Source organism: Erigeron canadensis, chromosome 4, assembly GCF_010389155.1.
Source record: "Erigeron canadensis isolate Cc75 chromosome 4, C_canadensis_v1, whole genome shotgun sequence".
Classification (NCBI taxonomy): domain Eukaryota; kingdom Viridiplantae; phylum Streptophyta; class Magnoliopsida; order Asterales; family Asteraceae; genus Erigeron; species Erigeron canadensis.
Window position 1 is genome coordinate 43,065,271 of NC_057764.1, and position 26,954 is coordinate 43,092,224.

Here is a 26,954-nt window from a genome sequence, read left to right on the forward strand (position 1 = left end):
GTATAAGGTGGTTATAAATTTGGCCTAGATTTTTTTTTATTAACATTAGATTAGTATTATATACACTAATTCATAATAAATATTACAAACGCTACATTGTGATAGTTAAGTGAACTGGTCCTTGTGCAATGTATCATTCACCTAATCAACCGACTTCTGTGACTCATACATCGAGTCTTCATTGTTGTCACAAGTTATGGCTTTGCAATCTTACACCACAACATTGTTGTCTTTTGTAAACCCTGTCGATGTTTTGTTCCCATTGTTAAGCATAAATCATCTGGTTTCTGAACGTGCAAACACCATCACAAAAATGATTAAGTATGTCTTCATGACCTTTTCTTGAAAACAGGTACCATAAAGTATTTCAATTAGAGAATTTGATCCCCCCCCCCCCACAAAACTTTTTGTCATCTTTAATATCTCGATGAATTGTAACATTCACTTTGTCGATTGTCATATACTCAATTTATGATGAAGATGTGGCCATTTGATTGTTTGTTTGTTACGATTATTGTGTAAATGTGGGGTAGTTTAATTATCGAGGTATTCCAATCGTGTGTAAAATTAATAAGCGAGATGTGATATTTATTGATGAAAGTAGTATTTTTTAAAAAATAAAAAATGAGAACGTCCTTCTTCGATTTTTTAAAAAATGGTCACATGCATGCATACCCATAACCCCAATCTCCAACGTTCATTTTCATCGGCATCATCTAGTTGATTGCGGGGGCCGAAACCGCGTGCTGCTACTTGGGGGTGGAGAAACTAGGGTGCTGATACTTGATGATTGAAGAATCACAAGACACAACCAACTACACCTTTCACCGTGTGTTTGGTTCATACATTATTTTTGAAAGCAATCAAAACTATTAAATAAATTAAAATTTAACATAATGTTTTTGATTTTTTGAAGTTTCAAGTATAAAATTACTTTTTTCCCATTTTAAAGGGATCAAGATTTTATTCCAACAATATATTTTGATTTTTGAACAACCAAAATGGAATTCAAATGTAATTTCATCCAAGTCCATTAAATTGTACTAGCATTGTACCCGCACGATGCGGCGGCTGTTTGGTGTTGACGACGACTGGTGGTGGTGACGGCGGTCGTGGTGGCGAAGAACTGTTGGTGGTGGGTGTAAGTAGTTGATTTAATGTAATTGATGTAAAGGGGTAATAGAGATATTTTAAAAGATAAAGAATTGATGATGTAAATTAATTAATCAAGGTAAAGTGATAATTTTGCATCTAACACTTTTATAAGAGAAAAAGTGATAATTATTATAAGATAATATATATAAACCGCGAATTTAAGCAACGAGAAACATTACAACGTAAGTTTAATATTACATTGGCAAGGTGTAAAAAGTAGTGTGTATATTAGAAACGTGGGCCTTATTCACATCTTATACAGCTCATCCTCAAAACCAAAACCCTTTATCACTTTTCCATCCTGTGCAATGAAGAACCTATAATACACATCCATCCTAGGGTTTTTCAATTCGCTAGGTTTCAAATCTTACCCCACACACTCTCAAATTAAAACCACTGCTATGAAGAAAGAGCAGCTCGATATGTCCGATCTCGCTTCCTCCTTACCCGCTGCCGCCGCCGGTACCAACTTCTCCCCTTAACCACCACTTATTCAATTTCCTTTCAATTTATCCAATATATATTTTTATATTTATTATATATCTGGCTGTTAATAATTATGCAGCTCTCAGCGCCGAGGATCGTGCGGGCCTGGTTAACGCCCTTAAGGTTTCATTCACCACTTATCTATTACATATATGTGTGTGTATATATATGTGTATATATTTGGTAGATATACAGTGTATGTATTATTGTTTGACAGGATAAACTTCAAAATCTGGCTGGACAGCACTCTGATGTGCTTGAGAGCTTGACTCCAACTGTTAGGAAGAGAGTTGAGGTTTTAAGACACATTCAGGTTTGTTAATTTTTAAAATTAGTTTATTACGGTGTATTATTAATTGCAATACTCTATGGCTGATTAGACCTGATTCTTTTGTATATAAACATGTATATAAGTCAGTTTTTTTTTTTTTTTTAACTATGTTGTTATCAAATAGGGTATTTGATTCGGGAGATTATTTGATTATTTTGTTTGTGTTAAGTAAATTAACTTTAAAAAAAAGGTCATTGACAAATACGTGATTATCTGCCGTTTTCCCAACCGAGAAACTCTGCAGGCTGGGACATTTCGAAAATGTAAATCCCAAACATCGCCTAAATATACGCGGACGTATTGTGCATTATTTAATGGGTGTTTGTTATTTAATTTGTGAAACTGATTTCGTTTTTAGAAAAACACGTGTTTGGCAAAAACTATTTTCTGATTTTATGTGTTTTGCAAAAGCAGCAACTTGATGTAAAACGCAATCACACCCTTGCAGTAAATAAAATTATATACATTAGATAGCTGTACATATTATACATCTTTTAGATGCACATAATATGCATTATTTTGATTGTACATATTATGCGTCACTTGCAATGCTGTATGCCTGTACGTATTTTGTCATCAAGATGCATCCCACTCCTGAACCAGCTGCAAAAAACTGTAAACTACTTGAGTCAGCATAATATGCATAATCATGAGCTTCTAGTTTATGATACAGCTAGAACCGCATCATGTGATCCTTTTGATCTGATAGAGCCAAATGTAGTTTTCTTTAGTAAGTTAATAGTCTATTACAAAGAATTAATGCTGTATCCCTGTACAAAGTAATTTCGGTGGTGTAACATTAGTTGAGCGTGCTCCTGTTTTTTGTCCACAAGCCACCGTTCATGTACACGAACATATATTTGTCAGTCTGTAGTATTTGTCTATGTGTATAACTGTATATTCATTCTTGATAGTGGGATATTTTCTAGTACTTCAGCCTAATGCTAACCTCTTCTGATATTATATTTGTAGAGTGAACATGATGAGATAGAGGCGAAGTTTTTTGAAGAGAGAGCAGCACTGGAATTAAAATACCAGAAACTGTATGAGCCATTGTATTCAAAGGTGTGGATTTATGAATTTTTCCAGCTTGCATACTTCTCATCATGAGATTGATGTTTATCTGGTTACTATGTTTACATCGCATGCCAAATGTGTAGTCTTTGGTATTGGGATTTATTGTGAAATGGAAAAATAAACACTCACGATACAAATAGATACAAGTTAACTGTCACTTGAATGACATTGACGTAGATAGACTGAACATCTAGGGGGGAATGTGTTTATACCTATGTAGTTATCGCGGTCCAGAATCAAACGACGGTCAAGGACCGATATTGAGATATCGGTTATTGCGGTGGGGTTTTCCTAATTTTAATGTTAGGCAATAATAATAATAATAATATATACTTAATAGTAATATCAAAAGTGGAGCTTAAAAGTGTCACTATTTGAAACATGACTTAAAAAATTGCTAAGTCTTGAATTCAAAATTGCTATTGCTTATAACCCGAAAATAATGTTAATTATGTTGTGTTTAAGGGCCCCCCCCCCCAAAAAAAAAAAAAAGAAACACCCCTAAACGTTTACTATAATGATGCTTGTGGCATCCATAAATATGGGACAAGCGTGAATACGATGTTCTATATTGTGGACAGAGCATCTTTATATTTTAAACTGCTGGCCAAAAAAATCAAACGAAGGCAACATCTAATACAGTGATCCTTTATGGGGTTTACTAGCACTCTATAAGTTATCGACTTTCTGTGAACTGATTTGAAGTGGGAATCTGGAACAAGAGTTTCAGTTTCATGACATGGATTTTGTTCTGTAGGTTGCACTATGCTTAGTGGTTTTACTTCTGGTTATGTTAAATGATTATGTTTTGAAAATGCAGAGGTATGATATAGTGAATGGTGTTGTTGAAGTTGATGAAGTAAAGGATGAAGCTGCAGCTGACCAGACAGATGGCAAAGATGGTAACTTACTCTCTATATGATGTCATGTAGTTTTTGATATCCATCCAACAGCTTGCTTTGTTATTGTGCCTAAGAACCAGCTTGATTATTTTAGTCATATTTTCAGAAAAGGGCGTGCCTGATTTTTGGCTAACTGCAATGAAGACCCATGAAGTATTGGCAGAGGAGGTAAGAACCCTGTTAATAACCTGTACTTTTTATATTTGATTTGCCACTTTTGTGGTATTTGCTTATGGAATGCACTGATTTTGGTCTTGGCTCTTTCATCAGATATCGGAACGAGATGAAGATGCTCTAAAGTATCTGAAGGATATCAAGTGGTGCCGGATTAACGATCCCAAGGGTTTTAAGCTGGAGTTCTTTTTTGATACCAATTCTTATTTTACAAACTCTGTTTTAACCAAAGTATATCATATGATCGACGATGATGAGCCTATTTTAGAGAAGGCAATAGGGTAAATCCATTATAGGGGAAATAGAATATGCAGCGGACTGCAGCTATCATGGCTACAGTCATGTACAAATTTTTAAGTTTTTTTTTTCAATATAAACCTTTTGATTTATACATATACAAAATCTCCCCTGATTTTCACCTTGCTGCAGCCAAAAATGGCTGCAGTCCGCTGCAGCGATGTTAAGCCCTCCATTATATTGTACCTCATTTACAATTTCTGTACCCGATGTTGTGCTTTGTACTTTGCAGGACAACCATTGAATGGTTACCAGGAAAATGCTTGACACAGAAGATATTAAAAAAGAAACCGAAGAAGGGATCAAAAAATGCTAAACCAATCACAAAGACTGAAGAGTGTGAAAGTTTCTTTAACTTCTTTAGCCCTCCACAAGTGCCTGAGGATGAAGATGATATTGATGAGGAGATGGTAAGATCTTATTTTGGTTCTCATGCGTAAGTTTGATCTATTTACCTATGAGTGGATTATCATATAATCTGATGGGGGTGAAAGAGGTAGAACAAAATAAAGTTAACGAAGAAGGTAGCATTATTCTTTAATGTGTTTTAATACTTCAAAGTTCAAACCTCTTAATCTTATTTAGAAAATCAGATTATTACTGATATAATATAAAGAGTATGTTCTTTTAATGATATTAAAGGTGCTTTTGTTTAGGTATAAACATACGAGTATTAAAAAGACAAAAAAATCCCACACACGGTGACATGTTTTAAGCAGCTACCCAACCCTCCCATTTGGTGCCTTTATAGTTGATCTTTGCATTTAAAGCTAAAATGTCACCATTATAAACCTATTGGTTTCAGGCCGAAGAACTTCAGAATCAAATGGAGCAAGACTATGACATTGGGTGAGTGATGTAATACTATTTTTACTGAGAAATTGGTACCCAGATGCTGGTGATGTGGTCTGAGTCCTTAACCTGCAATGTTATTTGCTATATAGTTCAACTATACGGGACAAAATTATTCCACATGCTGTTTCGTGGTTCACGGGCGAGGCTGTCCAGGAGGACGAGTTTGAAGGCATAGAAGACGACGATGATGATGATGACGAAGACGACGACGACGATGAAGAACTTGATGACGATGAAGACGAAGAAGATGACGAGGATGATGAAGATGAAGAGGAGAGCAGGAGCAAGACGAAAGCAAAGGTGAATCTTTCTGTCCACTCTCTGAGCCAACACTTGTTTCAAGATGTGTTATATCATGTATCTTGATGTACTGACACAATATTTTTCATATTTGTTTCATGTAATGTTTCAGCCATCTGCACGGAAGGTAAGAGTATGAATATGCTATCTACAGCTATAGCCTTCTTTATTTGCTTCGATGCGGCAGGCAAAATGGGTGGGTTTGTTAACTAGATGATAAAATGGGTAATCTTTGCACTTGTGTCAAATTGAGGTGGGTTGGGTCAACCGGTCAGTATTGTTTTGAATCAATAAAATAGGTGTTTGGCGAGTATGATTCCAAACCCAAATAACATGGGTGTGTTTGGTTCCAAGATTCAAAGGAATTTGGCAGGAAGAATTTAAACTGCCACCTAGATACTGCTTTGTTAATTTGCAGGAGAGATTAATTTACAAGTTGGTTGTTATGTAAACTGTAGAAGGGCAGCAATCCACCAGCTGGTGCTACAGCAGAGGGTGAGCAACCTCCTGAATGCAAGCAACAATAGTCTTGAAGGCTGCTAATGGGGTGGTACCACCACTGAGTTTCCCCTCAAATGGGGCTAATGACCAACATTGGGCAGGTGCCAATGGCGTGTTTGAGGGTTTGGACGTTGTGGTTGGAGAATTTTGGCCAATTGTTTTGGATTGTTATCTGCATTTTTTTTTTGGGATTAGTACTTCAAAAAGTAAATAACTTTACACGAATTGTTATAGTGTGTTTCGAACTTTAATCTCATGCATTGTATGTAATGAACTTTCATATTCTGTGCATTGTATGTATCCGGGTATATGTGGCAATCACCTAAGCTGTCACTTGGTCGTTTTTTATTGGTCGAATACATGCAATGCACAAGATTTGAAAGTTTATTACATACAATGCATAAGATTAAAGTTCGATACACACTATAACAATTCGTGTAAAGTTGCTTACATTTTAAGTACTAATCCTTTTTTTTTATTTGTGCATTGGAGTTCTATTATCTGTTAAAATGTCAAGTTTTAATTTTTAGGTTACCATCTTGACTTGTCAAAAGGAGAATATGTATGTTCTGTCCCATTTTTCTTGGTATGTAAGCATGTTTCAGAAACTGGTTGACCATTTTTGTTATAATTATATCGGATCTCTTGCATGCTATGGTTGTACAAGTCAGGTGAAGGGGTTGTCACTTGTCAGCATTTTTGCTTGGTACCGAAAATTGTCATGCAGTAACACCGTCCCTACCATAATTTGGCATGAATTTACATGTGGCATCGGCAAAGCCAAATTGGAATACCATGCTGATTGAATTGTGTATGGAAAAACTAAAGGGGTGTTTGGTTCACGGAATTGCTTGGAATTCAACGGAATTGGAATTCCATTTTTTTCCTTGTTTGGTTGGAAAAACAATGGAATTGAAATTGAAAATTTTCCTTCAAATTCCTTAATACACAGAATTCACAATTCTTTCATAAAATCCATGGAAAGTTTCCAATTCTATTGGAATTCAAACAATATGACGCAAAGCCCAACAAAAATATACAAACCTCTTTTGTGTTTCTGCAGTATATTTCAACACAATGCTGTCACCAACCACCCCCAACAACCACCCAACCCACTGACCTACTACCTTTTTGCCGCCATAGTAGCCACCGCCGGCGATTGGATAACTGCCGACCACCGCGCATTAGAAGATTAGAACACAGCCAACGCCACCGTGATTAAACAACCCCTTCGATTAGCCACCGCCAACAACCCCCTCAACCGCCGACGATTAGAATACTTCAACCATCACCCGTATACTATAAACGACAGCTAGGAAAATGAAGGAATATAATTAGGTTTTTGCTATGTGGGTTTCAAATAGAATAGTTTATTATGATTGAAATTACTTGCGATTAACATAAATTCATAGTTTTGATTTGTTCTTGTTTCGTACAGTATATATGAACGGGTGGAAAAAGTTGAAATATGAAAAAGATAGTGATTGATCTTTTCTGTTGAAAAGGGGATAGTGATGTTCTGATGGATGTGACACCCATCAAATTTCAGGTCGACTAAAACTTATACTATTATACTTACGATCTAGGAAGTAAAAATTATTTTCATATATTATACCTATTGGACTGTTACTCGCGACAAATTATGTGTCTGGCGTATATTATCATTTGATATGTATCTATACCAACTATGCCATTATATTTGTATGTAATATATTAATATTACAAGATAAAGATAGCAACAATAATCAATTTAATTATTTTGGTCAAAAATTTTAAACATATAACTTATTCTAACCAATGTGTTTTAAAAGTGATTTGATGATAACTTAGATAGGTGGTTTCGGTAAGAACTAAAAAGGAAATTACATATACCTTTCATATAATAATCCCAACACAATACAAGTCACCAGGCTATCTACCGCTTTTAACCCAGTTTGACTTAATACTAGAGTGGTTATTATTGTGGTTAACAAATGTATAATTATTGAAGTAACTAAACAAGACTAACAAGTTACACTATAACTATAAATAAAGTTACAGAGAACTAACTAAACCCACACCCATATGTGTATATAAATACAAGGGTTAAAGGTATGGGAGTGTAACCAACTATAACCAAAAGGTTATGTAATGTACCTATCTACTCGACTTGCTATCTAGTGTAACCAACTTTGTTTTTTGAGTTAAATAATAGCAATTGGCTACAAAAGGTTTCTATCAGGTTATATGTAATGTATCTGTATCATCATCATCATCCTCACTAAAATCGCCGAAAAAATTAAAATCGCGGTAACTTTGTTGTTTCTTCGAATTAAGACTTGAAACTACCACCAATCGACTCAAAAATTGATCCCGCAATTAAAATCGCGATAACTTTGTTGTTTTTTCGAATTAAGACTTGAAACTACCACCAATTGACTCAAAAATTGATCCCGCAGAAACCCAAGCCAAAAGATGTTGAAAACAAAGTTCGCTAAAAAAAATGGCGATTCGTCGGAAAAATTAAAAATCGCGATAACTTTGTTGTTTCTTCGAATTAAGACTTGAAACTACCAGCAATCGACTCAAAAATTGATCCCACACAAAACCAAGCCAAAACATGTTGAAAATAAAGTTTGCTGGAAAAAATGGTGATTCGCCGGAAAAAATGGTGATCAACGATGACTTGTTTGTTGTTTGATGTTCATGTTGATGATTACGGCTGGAATCTAGAAACAAAGGTGAAATTTTTTTTAATAAAAAAGGAATAAAACTGAAAATGGTAACCTGTAACTTGTTTGTTAACCGGTTGTTTACATTGCATAACCCAAAAAATAAAGTTGGTTACACTAGATAGCAAGTCGAGTAGATGGGTACATTACATAGCCTTTTAGTCATAGTTCGTTACACTCTCATGCCTTTATCCCTAAATACAAATGGTCCCCAACTTTCATTTTCATACATATACGAATATAGAAAAGAATAAAGGAAACAAAATATCTGCATCAATCATTGCTCTCTCTCTATCAAAGTTCCGGCCAACAAGCAACCACCGCCGGCAGCCGCCACCGGACCACCGTTGCAGTACCATCCGTTCACCACCGCTCCTCCATCACACTCTTATAGCTTTCTACTTCATCTTCAAGCTTTAGGTTATCTCTTTTACTTGATTATTTTAGCTGTAATACAAGACCCATTAAAAATATATCTTCTTATTCTTATATTATTATATATCATTAAGTTTCTAAATCATAAGTTCTTTGTCTTGAACACTTAAAATCTATAAGGGTGTGAGAATGTATCCATGTCATCTAGTATAATCATTTTCTTATCATCATGTTCCACCATCCTAAAAATGACTTCAAAGAATAAAAAAGATCTTCATTTCATGGTCACTGAAAAAACTTTTAGAGTTGTTTACATCATTTTCTCCATATTATTGATGAAATGAAAGAATGGTGGAAGTAAAAATTGATGGACGTCTTTTTGAGTTGATAGAAACCCACGTAGCCATGGGGAAGTGATGGGGACCAATATACATGAACTATAACATATGCATGCTACATGACTTTATATATAGACAAACTTGGAATCTAATCATTTTGTTTTTCTTAAGATCACTTTCTTAGAGGGGTGGGAGTGGTTGCGGTGAACACCTTGGAGAATCTCGACCCGGTGTGGGTACACCGCCATCGGTGGCTCGGGGTGGGGAAAAGAGGGAGGATTTTGGGCTTACTACACCGAGGATAGAGAAAGAGAGATATTGCAGATGGGCCAACGCGCAGGAAAGAGGGGCGAGTGGTTGTGTGACACGTGGACGAGTGGTTGTTGTTGCCGTCGAACATATGAAGAAGAAGATGGTTTTTTTTATTTTTTTTTTATAATTAGGTAAGAATATTCAATTTAAACCCATTAAAATATCATAATATTTGAAGATGGTATATAACTTTTAAGACTTCTATAGTATTTTAAGTTAGGATTTTTTAAGTATGATGTATGTCTTTTTTTAATATAACAAAATGTTATTTATTAAATTTTATATAGTTTGTGATTTTGTAGAGTATAAATAAATAGAAATAAAAAAGATGATGTAGAAATTGGGGTTGGGGTGAGTAGCACCACCATTTTGGGGTGATTTGGGGTGAATTGGAGAAGTTTAAGATAGAAGATTTTTATTGGAAGACGGTGATGTAGAAATTTGAGGAAGGTTAATGAATTAGTAACGACTCCCATCCCCCTTACATTTGTTAGTGATGGGGGGTTGTGGGGACCAATCAATAATCCATATATTTTATACTAGATGTAAAGGATGAAAACTGATATGTCCATTTATATATACATTTCCATATCGTTTCTAAGTCGTTTTAAGCTTAATTATGAGCAAATTACACGTATATTCGATGCTTTGATGGTATTGTTAGTGGTTGCAGGCTTAGAACAGGTGAAATGGTTAGAAATAGCTTTCGGGTGACTAGAAGATGCTTTAGGTTGGTTCATGGACGCATACGAGTGAAGACGGAATGAAAACTACAAGTTTTGGCTGAAAACAGAGCAGGTGCGTCGCACCTGGAAGATTGGTGCGGAACATTTTCTTCTCAGAAAGTTGGAAGATGTGAGAAAGCAGGGAGGTGTGGCGCACCAACCCTGTGGTGCGTCGCATATCGGGCAGAAGGATTTTTGGAAACAAGGCTAGGTGCGTCGCACCTATAGGTCGGTTTGTGAAGACTTTTTGAAAACTCTATAAATACAAGACCAAAACCCTCCCATTCGATATACAATCACCTCTAGTCGATTTTAGGGTTCTTTGGGACAATTCTCAGCAGCTTTTTCGTCCATCAAGGTCCAAGGGTTGTTCGTGAGCTTTAAGGCATTCGGTTATCGATTTTCTTAACGTTCACTTGTTTTCTACACATTGTTACAATATTTTCTCTTATACTTTTACTCTTTGTGCTTTGTTTATGATTATGAGTAGCTAAATAATTCGTCATCCACTGAGATGAAGTGATACATTGAATACTGGTTGCATAATCTTTTGAATTTAAGTTGATTTAATTTAACGTTGTGTCGTAATCTTAGCTTATTAATTATTTGTTATTTAACTCTTAATTGCGGATAGTTTTTGCATGATCTTAGTGGTAACTAGGCTGTGTAAAAGTTATTTTGATTGCTTGGTTAGAAGCGATTGTTTCTATGACGGGTACGGTAGAAAGTTATTAATAGTTAATAAGAGTTAACAGGTTAATGGTTGGGTACAATCAAGAGACACAATTGTTATCTAAATAACCAAAACAATTAGTTGACTAGGAAAGTTATGAAATGCGTCTTGGGGTACCGGTCTTAGTAGTGGATCTAGTTAATTAAGGGAATTGAATAAAGTAACGAACTTGACGGGTACGGGGTGAGTCTTTGTTTAGTTCTCGGTTATTAATCAACATATTCGAATTGGTTCTTCATTGAAGTGCAACCTAAATAATGTGTGTCAGGGAGTCGAAGTGGATGATCTTTTAATTCTATTTGATATACAACAATTATCTTTTCGATAAATTCTTTGGAATTTCTAACTCTTTCAATCAACTAACGTTTTAATATAAAAACCAAGATGACGTGGTGTCTTTAAAAAACCAAAATCTTTTTAACTACTTAAAACTCGCTAGCTCTTTGTAGTCTCCATGGAACGAACCTTTACTTGCTTTAATCTATATTGCATACGAACGGGTCCACTGCCCGATTATGTGTGGTATTCGATTCAGAGTATTTTTTAAAAAATTTAATTTAACTAGATTTTCACACATCAAAAAGTAGCAATTAAAATACTGCTTATTCATGAATTTTATAGGCTACATGTTTTTCAAAGTGGTGACATATTTTAATCAAGATACTTCACATCCCTTTTTGGAAGCAAAATACTATTAGGAGGTTTTTGTTTAGTTGATGGGTCATGAAGAATATGAAACCACTAGAATATTATCATGCAGTTTATTTGTATTTATTATAAAGGGATGAAGGTAAAAGTGGTGTTTCATTTATCAGAACACCTTACTGACAAATAGTTGGACGAATTGGACGAAAAGTCTTGATATAAAACTATAACTTAAATCTAAAAACTATACAATGGAGAAATCAGTGTGTTTCTTTAAGACTAAGAAAAAGTACATAAACATATCCTTTACGTAATAAAATACTCAAGGTCACCACTTACAAAAATAATATATATGAGACTCAAGTTGTCAAGCTTTTTAAAACTCCACACTCATCTACAAGAACTTTTAAACTACTTACAAATTGTTAGGAGATGATTAAAACAAAAATATTTTATTATCAAAGTACACTAATTCAAACCGATAGAACTCATAAAATACATAATCTGTTACAACATTTTATTCAACTGATTAAAAGCTTTTAAAGTAATAAACCTTATTAATACACATTATTAAAAACAAATATTTATTTTTGTGTATTTAAGTTAACGTCATACGCTTGGAATATTATTCGTATATACACTTATCACGTTCACAACTCCCTAAGGTGAGTTTCCTAGTCCCAACTTCTTGTTAAATTTTTGGGATGAAATGCATGCTATCTCAAAATCGTATACATTGATTGTTCTAAGTCTTTGCTCACTTAAGGCCTCACTATCATGAACGATTAGTTATGGATTTAAACGTGAATATATTGGATAGCGCTATTTGGATTGACACCCCCATCCGGGTTGGTCACACCAACTTGATCTACATGTTCAAACGGATGCATATATATTTGGAAAACTATACAAAAGGTATATCATGCAAGCAAAGAAATCCAAGGGTTAGAATTCCACCATCTTATTCATCCAAAGGCTATTACTTTTTTAAAATTGAATTTAGGGAATTGGTTTATTATTATTGGGCGATATGCAATTTATAATTTGTATAAAAATAATACAACTGTTAATTTGACATAGTAAATATTAAATATAATTTTATTTATAATTATCTGAAAAATTTATAGTTATTAATTAAATACATCATGACCTCTGTTCAACTCTGAGTAGAGGTAAAACTGTATACAGTTGATCACCCTTATACCCGCTCAGGGTACAGTTAGTTGTATCATCCCTCTGTTCATTTGGAGCCCGCCCTAAAACTTGTTTTTATACTTTCCTAGACGTCACCGTTATATACACTTCCATCCTGCTTAGGGTTTTTCAATTGACTAGGGTTTCGAATCTTACACACACACCCACACACCCACACACACTCTCAAATTAAAACCACTGCTATGAAGAAAGAGCAGCTCGATATGTCCGATCTCGCTTCCTCCTTACCCGCTGCCGCCGCCGGTACCAACTTCTCCCCTTAACCACCACTTATTCAATTTCCTTTCAATTTATCCAATATATATTTTTATATTTATTATATATCTGGCTGTTAATAATTATGCAGCTCTCAGCGCCGAGGATCGTGCGGGCCTGGTTAACGCCCTTAAGGTTTCATTCACCACTTATCTATTACATATATGTGTGTGTATATATGTGTATATATTTGGTAGATATACAGTGTATGTATTATTGTTTGACAGGATAAACTTCAAAATCTGGCTGGACAGCACTCTGATGTGCTTGAGAGCTTGACTCCAACTGTTAGGAAGAGAGTTGAGGTTTTAAGACACATTCAGGTTTGTTAATTTTTAAAATTAGTTTATTACGGTGTATTATTAATTGCAATACTCTATGGCTGATTAGACCTGATTCTTTTGTATATAAACATGTATATAAGTCAGTTTTTTTTTTTTTTTTAACTATGTTGTTATCAAAGGGGTATTTGATTCGGGAGATTATTTGATTATTTTGTTTGTGTTAAGTAAATTAACTTTAAAAAAAGGTCATTGACAAATACGTGATTATCTGCCGTTTCCCAACCGAGAAACTCTGCAGGCTGGGACATTTCGAAAATGTAAATCCCAAACATCGCCTAAATATACGCGGACGTATTGTGCATTATTTAATGGGTGTTTGTTATTTAATTTGTGAAACTGATTTCGTTTTTAGAAAAACACGTGTTTGGCAAAAACTATTTTCTGATTTTATGTGTTTTGCAAAAGCAGCAACTTGATGTAAAACGCAATCACACCCTTGCAGTAAATAAAATATATACATTAGATAGCTGTACATATTATACATCTTTTAGATGCACATAATATGCATTATTTTGATTGTACATATTATGCGTCACTTGCAATGCTGTATGCCTGTACGTATTTTGTCATCAAGATGCATCCCACTCCTGAACCAGCTGCAAAAAACTGTAAACTACTTGAGTCAGCATAATATGCATAATCATGAGCTTCTAGTTTATGATACAGCTAGAACCGCATCATGTGATCCTTTTGATCTGATAGAGCCAAATGTAGTTTTCTTTAGTAAGTTAATAGTCTATTACAAAGAATTAATGCTGTATCCCTGTACAAAGTAATTTCGGTGGTGTAACATTAGTTGAGCGTGCTCCTGTTTTTGTCCACAAGCCACCGTTCATGTACACGAACATATATTTGTCAGTCTGTAGTATTTGTCTATGTGTATAACTGTATATTCATTCTTGATAGTGGGATATTTTCTAGTACTTCAGCCTAATGCTAACCTCTTCTGATATTATATTTGTAGAGTGAACATGATGAGATAGAGGCGAAGTTTTTTGAAGAGAGAGCAGCACTGGAATTAAAATACCAGAAACTGTATGAGCCATTGTATTCAAAGGTGTGGATTTATGAATTTTTCCAGCTTGCATACTTCTCATCATGAGATTGATGTTTATCTGGTTACTATGTTTACATCGCATGCCAAATGTGTAGTCTTTGGTATTGGGATTTATTGTGAAATGGAAAAATAAACACTCACGGTACAAATAGATACAAGTTAACTGTCACTTGAATGACATTGTCGTAGATAGACTGAACATCTAGGGGGGAATGTGTTTATACCTATGTAGTTATCGCGGTCCAGAATCAAACGACGGTCAAGGACCGATATTGAGATATCGGTTATTGCGGTGGGGTTTTCCTAATTTTAATGTTAGGCAATAATAATAATAATAATATATACTTAATAGTAATATCAAAAGTGGAGCTTAAAAGTGTCACTATTTGAACCATGACTTAAAAAATCGCTAAGTCTTGAATTCAAAATTGCTATTGCTTATGACCTAAGTAGTTAATGACTGGAATATCGGTGTTTCGGTCCAGGACCGGTATGAGCGATATTGGTTTTTTCGGTGGTATTTCGGTAATTTTAAATATTAATATTTTATATATAAATTTTTACATTATATATAATTCTATAACTTTTTAGTATAGAACAGGTAGAATTTTTACAAACCTTTTTGAGTTTTGAGGGAAGTATTCAGTAATCCTTACGAATCATGACTTGTACCATCTTGTAAACTTTATTTATGACTAATAATGCACTACTATAAAACAAATATTGTTACCTTTTAACATAAAATAAAACCAAAACCATAGTCTTTATAGTGACTTCCAGGTAAGCATGTTTTAATATAAGTTATAGCTAGCCGACATATCTTTCACACAAATATACTCCTCTGCAAATAATTAAAAGTGAAGAAACCAAACACCAGTAGTTCTGTTCTCTTTTGATCAATTAAACAACAACCACAACAAAAAAATCATCGTCCATAATAATAACATAAGAAGGGACGTCGGATGCTGCTTGAAGTCGTTGTTGCTGCTGCTTCATTGAAGAACTAGATCTGATAATGGGTTTTGAAGAAATTAGGTTTGTGTTGTTTTATTTTGGACGGGTTTTGTTATTCATGGGTTTAATTTACATATGGGCTTCAAAAAACAAAAAAAAAAACAAATATCTTATCAAGTTAGGATCAAAAAAGAAAGAAAAAAATTCTTACTGGTAAAGCCACCGAAAGCTCCGAAATTGGAAAGGTCAAATTTCGGTCAATACCACCGGTATTCGACAGGCGTGAATACGATGTTCTATATTGTGGACAGAGCATCTTTATATTTTAAACTGCATGCCAAAAAATCAAACGAAGGCAACATCTAATACAGTGATCCTTTATGGGGTTTACTAGCACTCTAGCAGTTATCGACTTTCTGTGAACTGACTTGAAGTGGGAATCTGGAACAAGAGTTTCAGTTTCATGACATGGATTTTGTTCTGTAGGTTGCACTATGCTTAGTGGTTATACTTCTGCTTATGTTAAATGATTATGTTTTGAAAATGCAGAGGTATGATATAGTGAACGGTGTTGTTGAAGTTGATGAAGTAAAGGATGAAGCTGCAGCTGACCAGACAGATGGCAAAGATGGTAACTTACTCTCTATATGATGTCATGTAGTTTTTGATATCCATCCAACAGCTTGCTTTGTTATTGTGCCTAAGAACCAGCTTGATTATTTTAGTCATGTTTTCAGAAAAGGGCGTGCCTGATTTTTGGCTAACTGCAATGAAGACCCATGAAATATTGGCAGAGGAGGTAAGAACCCTGTTAATAACCTGTACTTTGTATATTTGATTTGCCACTTTTGTGGTATTTGCTTATGGAATGCACTTGTTTTGGTCTTGGCTCTTTCATCAGATATCGGAACGAGATGAAGATGCTCTAAAGTATCTGAAGGATATTAAGTGGTGCCGGATTAACGATCCCAAGGGTTTTAAGCTGGAGTTCTTTTTTGATACCAATCCTTATTTTACAAACTCAGTTTTAACCAAAGTATATCATATGATCGACGATGATGAGCCTATTTTAGAGAAGGCAATAGGGTAAATCCATTATAGGGGAAATAGAATATGCAGCAGACTGCAGCTATCATGGCTACAGTCATGTATAAATTTTTAAATTTTTTTTTTCAATTTAAACCTTTTGATTTATACATATACAAAAATCCCCCCTGATTTTCACCTTGCTGCAGCCAAAAATGGCTGCAGTCCACTGCAGCGATGTTAAGCCCTCCATTATATTGTACCTCATTTACAATTTCTGTACCCGATGTTGTGCTTTGTACTTTGCAGGACAACCATTGAATGGTTACCAGGAAAATGCTTGACACAGAAGATATTAAAAAAGAAACCAAAGAAGGGATCAAAGAATGCTAAACCAATCACAAAGACTGAAGAGTGTGAAAGTTTCTTTAACTTCTTTAGCCCACCACAAGTGCCTGAGGATGAAGATGATATTGATGAGGAGATGGTAAGATCTTATTTTGGTTCTCATACGTAAGGTTGATCTATTTACCTATGAGTGGATTATCATCTAATCTGATGGGGGTGAAAGAGGTAGAACAAAAAAAAGTTAATGAAGACGGTAGCATTATTCATTACTGTATTTTAATACTTCAAAGTTCAAGCCTCTTAATCTTATTTAGAAAATCAGATTATTACTGATATAATGTAAAGAGTATTTTCTTTTAATGATATTAAAGGTGCTTTTGTTTAGGTATAAACATACGAGTATTAAAAAGACACAAAAATGTTCACGTTTATCCATAACTGTCTGTTATGACCCACACACGATAACATGTTTTGAGCAGCTACCCAACCCTCCCATTTGGTGCCTTCATAGCTGATCTTTGCATTTAAGCTAAAATGTCACCATTATAAACCTATTGGTTTCAGGCCGAAGAACTTCAGAATCAAATGGAGCAAGACTATGACATTGGGTGAGTGATGTAATACTATTTTTACTGAGAAATTGGTACCCAGATGCTGGTGATGTTTCTGAGTCCTTAACCTGCAATGTTATTTGCTATATAGTTCAACTATACGGGACAAAATTATTCCACATGCTGTTTCGTGGTTCACGGGCGAGGCTGTCCAGGAGGACGAGTTTGAAGGCATAGAAGACGACGATGATGATAACGACGAAGACGACGACGATGAAGAACTTGATGACGATGAAGACGAAGAAGATGACGAGGATGATGAAGATGAAGAGGAGAGCAGGAGCAAGACGAAAGCAAAGGTGAATCTTTCTGTCCACTCTCTGAGCCAACACTTGTTTCAAGATGTGTTATATCATGTATCTTGATGTACTAGCACAATATTTTTCATATTTGTTTCATGTAATGTTGCAGCGATCTGCACGGAAGGTAAGAGTATGAATATGCTATCTACAGCTATAGTCTTCTTTATTTGCTTCGATGCGGCAGGCAAAATGGGTGGGTTTGTTAACTAGATGATAAAATGGGTAATCTTTGCACTTGTGTCAAATTGAGGTGGGTTGGGTCAACCGGTCAGTATTGTTTTGAATCAATAAAATAGGTGTTTGGCGAGTATGATTCCAAACCCAAATAACCTGGGTGTGTTTGGTTCCAAGATTCAAAAGGAATTTGGCGGGAAGAATTTAAATTGCCACCTAGATACTGCTTTGTTAATTTGCAGGAGAGATTAAGTTACAAGTTGGTTGTTATGTAAACTGTAGAAGGGCAGCAATCCACCAGCTGGTGCTACAGCAGAGGGTGAGCGACCTCCTGAGTGCAAGCAACAATAGTCTTGAAGGCTGCTAATGGGGTGCGTACCACCACTGAGTTTCCCCTCAAATGGGGCTAATGACCAACATTGGGCAGGTGCCAATGGCGTGTTTGAGGATTTGGAAGTTGTGGTTGGAGAATTTTGGCCAATTGTTTTGGATTTTTATCTGCATTTTATTTTATTTTTTATTTGTGCATTGGAGTTCTATTATCTGTTAAAATGTCAAGTTTTAATTTTTAGGTTACCATCTTGACTTGTCAAACGGAGCATAATATGTATGTTTTGTCCCATCTTTTCTTGGTTTGTAAGCATGTTTCAGAAACTGGTTGACCATTTTTGTTATAATTATATCGGATCTCTTGCATGCTATGGTTGTACAAGTCAGGAGAAAGGGTTGTCACTTGTCAGCATTTTTGCTTGGTACCGAAAATTGTCATGCAGTAACACCCGTCCCAACCATAATTTGGCATGGATTTACATGTGGCATCGGCAAAACCAAATTGGAATACCATGCCGATTGAAGTAATCTTTGTGTATGGGAAAAACTAATTGTTATGTGGCTCGACAAAGTGAAAATATAAATATAATAATAATATTTATTTGACATTTACCTTTGGTTTTAGTCCCTTCGCTCATAAAAAGCTAAAATAAAAAATAAAATAAAAAAATTGTTTTACAATCAGATCAAAATTACCTTATCAATGATATTTTAATTTTCTAAAGAAAATTTATCTTAAGGAATTTTACTTGTAATAATAACTAACTTAACTAGTATCTTCATAAACATATGCATTATTTATTTCTTTTTAAATACCTATGCATATATAATAAAGATTTATAGGGGAAAGATAATTTGAGACCAACTAAAAAAAGTCTAAAAAAGGACCATTGATTTTCGTAAGTTACACACCACCATCATGATCTACTATGATATACAAGACTTTTTTGTAAAAACACTAAGACTTTTAAGCGACGGGTCCATAGAAAAATCATGTGTAAGTAACTTACACATGATTTTTCTATGGACCCGTCGCTTAAAAGTCTTAGTGTTTTTACAAAAAAGTCTTGTATATCATAGTAGATCATGATACACATGATTTTTCTATGGACCCGTCGCTTAAAAGTCTTAGTGTTTTTACAAAAAAGTCTTGTATATCATAGTAGATCATGATGGTGTACAAAAATCAATGGTCCCAGTTGGTCCTAAAATAAAAGGTGGTCTCAAATTATCTCACCCCAAGATTTATAAACATTTAAATAACTAACTATCCAAGTAGTAAGATATTACTTTTGCATATAACATGTTACGTTAGTATGATTCTTTAATTTCAAGGAACATTAATTCATAAACCTAAATGAAAAATGTTAAACAAAGCCCTTAGGGCTTACTTAACATCCATAAAAAGGTATATCAAAAGCCTACCCCTGATTTTTATTCTAAGTGTACAACTATTTAATGCACCTTAACGAAAGTCCTTAAGACTTTATTTAGCAAAACCCAACCTAAAATTGCAAACATTACAAATTTTCAAAGAAAAAAATTTAAAAGCATTTATCATTATAACATTATATTTTGTAAATATATTCACAAATTTAGAGGCCTATTTTTATTTGGAATTTATTAGTTATTTTTTTTAACAGCAAGTATATCTTACTAAGTCATATTAATTAATACTAAAACACCCTATTGTCAAGAATTGAACCTTGTCTTCATTTCAAGAAACAATAGTTTTTATTAAGTAGGCTAACCTCATATAGATTTATTTATCAACTATTAAATCTTTAAATATATAAATAACTAGCTAATCAATCCGGACATTTTAACTAAAATTTAAAAGCAAAAAAATCTTAAAAAGTGTATATAATTTTTGTTATTGATATATTATAACTCGGCTTGGAAATATTAAATTGATTAACACAATAATTTATAAATATTAGTACCTCACTACAAAAGCGTGGACAAATGGGGTGTTAGAAAATAACTATCAAAATTCATACTAAAAAGTGTGAACTTTTAGTTCTACACACTTTTTTGTGTAAAGAAATTTATACACACTTTTATTTCTATATATTTTTACACACAAAAAAGGTCAAAATTTTTAATTTGTTCACACTCATTAAAAGTGTGAACAAATGTAGTATTGTTTGTAGTGCTTATTGCATTAATAAAACATAAAAAAACTTTTTATGATATTATATTAAAAATAATTTACTTTGTTTATAATAAAAAAATAAATTTGTTGACATCATAATAAAATAAAACATTTTGAAGATATTTAATGGTCTATTTATCTTTAAAAAGATTATTAACTAAATATGACATCATAAATAAAATAAAAACATTTTGAAAAAATTTGTAGACATGACACATCATAATTGTTTTTAAAAATAGTTTAAAAAACAATCTTTCTTTATTATATATAAGTAAAGTAATGGAAAATGTTAAATACAGCCCCAATGGTTGTATTTAACGTGCATAAAAAACTTGTCTATTCTATATTAAAAGTCCGCCCTGATTTTCATGGTAAATGTACAAATAATTTATGCACCTTAAACACAAACCTAAGAACTGTATTTAGCAAACCCCATAAATAATATACCATTTCTAATTTGTATAAAAATAATAATTGTTAATTTGACATAATAATAATAAATATTAAATATAATTGTTTGTATAATTATCTGAAAAATTTATAGTTATTAATTGAATACATCACAACCTCTGTTTATTTGGAGCCCGCCCTAAAACTTGTTTTTATACTTTCCTAGACGGCACCGTTATATACACATCCATCCTGCTTAGGGTTTTTCAATTGACTAGGGTTTCGAATCTTACACACACACCCACACACCCACACACACTCTCAAATTAAAACCACTGCCATGAAGAAAGAGCAGCTCGATATGTCTGATCTCGCTTCCTCCTTACCCGCTGCCGCCGCTTGTACCAACTTCTCCCCTTAACCACCACTTATTCAATTTCCTTTCAATTTATCCAATATATATTTTTATATTTATTATATATCTGGCTGTTAATAATTTTGCAGCTCTCAGTGCGGAGGATCGTGCGGGCCTGGTTAACGCCCTTAAGGTTTCATTCACCACTTATCTATTACATATATGTGTGTGTATATATATTTGTATATATTTGGTAGATATACAGTGTATGTATTATTGTTTGACAGGATAAACTTCAAAATCTGGCTGGACAGCACTCTGATGTGCTTGAGAGCTTGACTCCAACTGTTAGGAAGAGAGTTGAAGTTTTAAGAGACATTCAGGTCTGTAATTTTTTAAATTAGTTTATTACGGTGTATTATTAAATAGGGTGTTTGATTCGGGAGATTTTTTTGATTATTTTGTTTGCGTTACCGAAAATAAATTTAAAAAGAAAAGGTTATTGAGAAAAACGTGATTATCTGCCGGAGAAATTCTGTTTTGTAAAAGCTGGCAGACACATTTTGAAAAGTAAATAAATGCATTTTTTAGCTTGTACCGCATTATATAATGGGTGTTTGTTATTCAATTCTTGAAACTGGTGTGTTTGGCTAGCATTATTTTCTGATTATCTGTATTTTGCAAAAGCCGCAACTTGATAATCTTTCAAAACACACTCGCAAAGTCTCAGTAGTTAATAAAATATATGCATTATTTGGCTGTACATGTTATACGCTACGTGGTTGTATATTTGTACATATTCTGCAACACTTGCAGTGCTGTACGCCTGTATATTTATCTCCGCATCATGATGCATTCCAGTCTTACCTAACTCAGCTCACCAAAAATGTATACTACTTGAGTCAGCATAATTATGAGCTAATTTTTGATCTGGATATAACCGCTTCGTTTGATTTTTTTTGTTCTGATAGAGCCAAATATAGTTTTCTTAAGTAAGAAAAAAGAATATCACAAAGGTTTAATTTTGTATGTCTGTACAAAGTTACTTCGGTGGTGTAAACATTAGAACATCAGTTGGGCGTGCCTACGTTTTTTTGTCACAACCCACCTTTTATTTACATGGGCATATATTTGGTGTCACTCTTGTAGTTTTACTTTTTGTGTATATGCATTCGTTATGGTGGGATTTTTGCCAGTACTTCCGCTTAATTCTAACCTCTTGTGATATATAATTTGTAGAGGGAACATGATGAGATTGAGGCGAAGTTTTTTGAAGAGAGAGCAGCACTGGAATTAAAATACCAGAAATTGTATGAGCCATTATATTCGAAGGTGTGGATATATGATTTTTCCGTGCTTGCATACTTTTTCATTATGAGATTGACGTTTATCTGGTTACTACATTTACATCGCATGCCAAATATGTAATCTTTGGTGGTTAGGAATTGGGATCAGTTGTGAAATAGAACAATAAACACTCACGGTACAAATAGGTACAAGTCCACTGTCAATTGAATGAAATTGTCGTGGATAGACTTGACATTTAGGGGGTAATTAAAAAAAGCTACTATAATGATGCATGTGGGACAGGCATGAATACGGTGTTTTATATTGTGGTCTTTTATAATACTGAACGTACACAGCATCTAATGCAAGGATCCTATATGCGGTATACTGGCTGTTATCAACTTTTTGTGACCTGACTTGAAGTTGGGAATCTGGAACACAAGTTTCAGTTCTTTGACATGGATTTTGTTCTGTAGGTTTCACTATGCTTAGTGGTTATGCTTCAGATTATGTTAAATGGTTATGTTTTGAAAATGTAGAGGTATGATATAGTGAACGGTGTTGTTGAAGTTGATGAAGTAAAGGATGAAGCTGCAGCTGACCAGACAGATGGCAAAGATGGTAACTTACTCCCTATATGATGTCACGTAGTTTTTGATATTCATCCAACAGCTTACTTCGTTATTGTGTCTATGAACCAGCTTGATTATTTTTTAGTTATATTTTCAGAAAAGGGTGTGCCTGACTTTTGGCTAACTGCAATGAAGACCCATGAAATATTGGCAGAGGAGGTAAGAACCCTGTTTTTATTTGATTTTGCAAATTTGTGGTATTTGCTTATGGAATGCACTTATTTTGGTCTTGGCTCTTTCATCAGATATCGGAACGTGATGAAGATGCTTTAAAATATCTGAAGGATATCAAGTGGTGCCGGATTGACGATCCCAAGGGTTTCAAGCTGGAGTTCTTTTTTGATACCAATCCTTATTTTACAAACTCAGTTTTAACCAAAGTATATCATATGATCGATGATGATGAGCCTATTTTAGAGAAGGCAATAGGGTAAATCCATTCTATTGTACCGCATTTACAATTTTAGTATACCTCTCTTTAACCCGATCTGGTGCTTGGTACTTTGCAGGACAACCATTGAATGGTTACCAGGAAAATGCTTGACACAGAAGATATTAAAAAAGAAACCGAAGAAGGGATCAAAGAATGCTAAACCAATTACAAAGACTGAAAAGTGTGAAAGTTTCTTTAACTTCTTTAGCCCTCCACAAGTGCCTGAGGACGAGGATGATATTGATGAGGAGGAGGTAAGATCCCATTTTGATTCTCATACGTAAGTTCGACCTATTTACCAATAAGTGGGGTCGAAGAGGTATAACAAAATAAAGTTATGCAAGCATTAATAACCATTTTGTATTTATTAATGTGTTTTAATACTTCAAAGTTCAAACCTCTTAATCTTATTTTAGAAAATCATATAAAGCGTATTTTCTTTTAATGATATTAAAGATGCTTTTGTTTTCGTATAAACAATTTAGGAAGACAAAAGTATTCACGTTTGTACGTAACTGCCTGTTATGACCCATACACACGGTGACATGTTTTGAGCAGCTACCCAACCCTCCCATTTGGTGCCTTAATAGTTAATCTTTGCATTTAAGCTGAAATGTCACCATTTTAAACCTATTGGTTTCAGGCCGAAGAACTTCAGAATCAAATGGAGCAAGACTATGACATTGGGTGAGTGATTTAATATTATTATTTACCGAGGAATTGGTACTCAGATGCTGGTGCTATGTCTCCGAGTCCTTAACCTGCAATGTTGTTTGCTATATAGTTCAACCATACGGGACAAAATTATTCCACATGCTGTTTCGTGGTTCACGGGCGAGGCTGTCCAGGAGGACGAGTTTGAAGGCATAGAAGACGATGACGATGATGATGATGACGATGAAGAACTTGATGACGATGAAGACGAAGAAGATGACGAGGATGAAGAAGATGAAGACGAGAGCAGGAGCAAGACAAAAGCAAAGGTGAATTTTTTTGCCTTTTTTACTCTTTGGGCCAACACTTGGTTCAGGATGTGTAATAACATGTATCTTGATATACTAATACGATATTTTTCATATTTTGTTTCATGTAATGTTGCAGCCATCTGCACGGAAGGTAAGAGTATGAATATGTTATGTTCTATATTATTTGCTTGGATGTGGTAGGCAAATGTTTAATTTTGCACTTATGTCGGACTAAGGTGGGTTGGGTCAACTGGTCAATATTGTTTTGAGTTTATAAAATAAGTGATTGGCGACTATGTGCCCTAACCCAAACAAGAAGGGGCTGTTTGGTTCAAAGATCCCATAGGAATTTGGTTGAAAGAAATTTGGAATTTCCTATGGTAACCTAAGATGACAAGGAAGGAGAGTCAAATTACATTTCCCCAAATTCTCATAAATTCTGTGAACCAAACAGCGCTATGTGTTTATTTGATTTTTCATTAGCATTTTAGGAGTTCTTAAGCGTTATATACTTTGGCAACTTGGACTCTGTAACTTGTGACATTTTTAGAACCTTTCATTTCTTAAACTTGTTTCATATTTGGCAACTTTAAAATTCAAACTAGCCCAAAGTTTTACCAGTTTTTGGTATAAATGAATCTAAACTGCACCTAGGCTATTGCTTAGTTAATTTCCAGGAGAGTGATTAATTTACAAGTTGGTCTTTATGTAAACTGCAGAAGGGCAGCAACCCATCAGCTGGTACTACCGCAGAGGGTGAGCGACCTCCTGAATGCAAGCAGCAATAGCCTTGAATGCTGCTAATGGTGTGCGCACCACCACTGAGCTATCCCACAAATGGGTCTAATGACCAATATCGGGCAGGTGCTAATGGCGTGTTTGAGGGTTTGGAAGTTATGGTTGGAGAATTTTGGCCTATTGTTTAGGATTGTTATCTTCATCTATTTTTTTTGTTTGATCTGTGTTGGAGTTATATTATCATTTATAATGTCAAGTTTAAATTTTTAGGTTACCATCATGTCTTGTAGTATGTATGTTTAGTCTCATTTTGCTTGGAATGTTTCAGAAACTGGTCTACCATTATATTGGATGTCTTGCATGCTATGATTCTGCAAGTAAGGTGAAGGGGGTTGGTGGTATTTTTGCTTGGCACTGAAAATAGATATGTAGTAATACCGCCGGCTATTTGGCATGGATTGGCATGTGCCATTAGCAAGCCAAATTGGCATACCCTTGCCCATTGAAGTAAACCTTGATTGCTTGTCGGATTGACCGATTGACCTTTAGTAGTGTGTGGAGATGGATTAGAAAGTGGAATATGGGTCACCCTTTTGTTGCTTTCATTTCTGGGTAAGTAGTTTATGCCTCTTTGATTTGTTATTTAAAATGCTCGATGGTCCACCACTAAAAGGTAAAGATCCATGGAATTAATTCTTTTATCCAATCACAAGATGAAATGTGGCTATCACCTCTTCTATTCAATTGAATTCGTGTATATGGTTTTGAGCTTCCCAGACGAAAGTAGAAGAGAAGCAGAGATGCATAATTATCTTCATGTGGCCTGCCATCCACCATGTACTTTGAGGCAGGGATGGTTTTCATTAGAGTATCGTTCTGAGTTGATATTGGAACTGATTATTAGCGCGCCGATGTTATATTTTTAGTACCGGTCTAATACCGTCATATTTTGGTGTCAACAAAAACAAAGTTCAGCTACGTTTGCAAATCAGTTTTAATATTACTTATTTCTATTAAATTCAATACAGCTTATAAACTGCCTTTTATTTACTGTATATTTGAACTTAAATTTATTTTATAGAAGTTATGATCAACTTTAAGTCTTTACATATAAATAATCAAAACCTATTTGTTGGATAGTTTGTGGGGTTCACCTACACTCATATTAATAGCAGTAGTTAGCATGTTCAATCTTAATATACATGTTAATCTTGTTTTATCAATCATTGGGCAATGTAACTTAATATACAGAATTTCAAGTACCACTAAAGATGTAGAAAAAGTAAGCTACGTTGTGTACATGTTTGGCGTTGATGGTGAATTCATGAGTTTTTATTGTTTATTTGTTTTAGGTTTTGATTGTCGTTACCAAGAGATAAAGGTTTTTTCCATAAATAATTTGATTTACCTTAGTTATAGGTAAGAGAGAAGCATGAGCCTTGAAAGAAACCTATTTTAATACAACT

The 26,954-nt window shown here is 34.4% G+C and overlaps 2 protein-coding genes across 9 annotated transcripts; both read left to right on the forward strand.

Moving 5' to 3' along the window:
* The first annotated feature begins 1,384 nt into the window (after nt 1-1,384).
* On the forward strand, nt 1,385-25,762 carry LOC122595048 (nucleosome assembly protein 1;4-like). Of its 7 annotated transcripts, XM_043767327.1 has the most exons (13): nt 1,385-1,541; nt 13,300-13,375; nt 13,479-13,522; nt 13,615-13,710; nt 14,696-14,788; nt 16,292-16,373; nt 16,480-16,541; nt 16,644-16,828; nt 17,078-17,255; nt 17,681-17,724; nt 17,819-18,026; nt 24,887-24,901; nt 25,470-25,762. In XM_043767327.1, exons 2-13 carry the CDS (start codon nt 13,315-13,317, stop codon nt 25,536-25,538), a joined length of 1,137 nt encoding a protein of 378 aa, XP_043623262.1. In that variant the 5' UTR covers nt 1,385-1,541; nt 13,300-13,314; the 3' UTR covers nt 25,539-25,762. The 7 variants fall into 7 exon arrangements, with proteins under 7 accessions (XP_043623262.1, XP_043623266.1, XP_043623261.1 ...); XM_043767331.1 differs by lacking the exons at nt 1,385-1,541; nt 24,887-24,901; nt 25,470-25,762 and adding exons at nt 18,139-18,153; nt 18,446-18,503 and having other exon boundaries at nt 13,142-13,375; XM_043767326.1 differs by lacking the exon at nt 1,385-1,541 and having other exon boundaries at nt 13,145-13,375.
* On the forward strand, nt 1,450-6,686 carry LOC122595047 (nucleosome assembly protein 1;4-like). Of its 2 annotated transcripts, XM_043767323.1 has the most exons (12): nt 1,450-1,617; nt 1,721-1,764; nt 1,859-1,954; nt 2,945-3,037; nt 3,870-3,951; nt 4,058-4,119; nt 4,222-4,406; nt 4,655-4,832; nt 5,228-5,271; nt 5,367-5,577; nt 5,690-5,704; nt 6,036-6,686. In XM_043767323.1, the coding sequence occupies exons 1-12, from the start codon at nt 1,557-1,559 to the stop codon at nt 6,102-6,104; spliced, it is 1,140 nt and encodes a 379-aa protein (XP_043623258.1). In that variant the 5' UTR covers nt 1,450-1,556; the 3' UTR covers nt 6,105-6,686. The 2 variants fall into 2 exon arrangements, with proteins under 2 accessions (XP_043623258.1, XP_043623259.1); XM_043767324.1 differs by lacking the exon at nt 5,690-5,704.
* Nucleotides 25,763-26,954: the final 1,192 nt, after the last annotated feature.

Excerpts from the sequence above, each read along its gene's own strand:
- LOC122595047 (XM_043767323.1), top strand. The coding sequence starts at position 1,557 with ATGAAGAAAGAGCAGCTCGATATGTCCGATCTCGCTTCCTCCTTACCC. Across the intron at positions 3,952-4,057 it reads CCAGACAGATGGCAAAGATG|AAAAGGGCGTGCCTGATTTT; the intron begins GTAACTTACTCT and ends TCATATTTTCAG. Across the intron at positions 4,833-5,227 it reads ATGATATTGATGAGGAGATG|GCCGAAGAACTTCAGAATCA; the intron begins GTAAGATCTTAT and ends TATTGGTTTCAG.
- LOC122595048 (XM_043767325.1), top strand. The coding sequence starts at position 21,419 with ATGAAGAAAGAGCAGCTCGATATGTCTGATCTCGCTTCCTCCTTACCC. Across the intron at positions 22,766-23,259 it reads ATGAGCCATTATATTCGAAG|AGGTATGATATAGTGAACGG; the intron begins GTGTGGATATAT and ends TTGAAAATGTAG. Across the intron at positions 24,473-24,569 it reads GAGCAAGACTATGACATTGG|TTCAACCATACGGGACAAAA; the intron begins GTGAGTGATTTA and ends TTTGCTATATAG.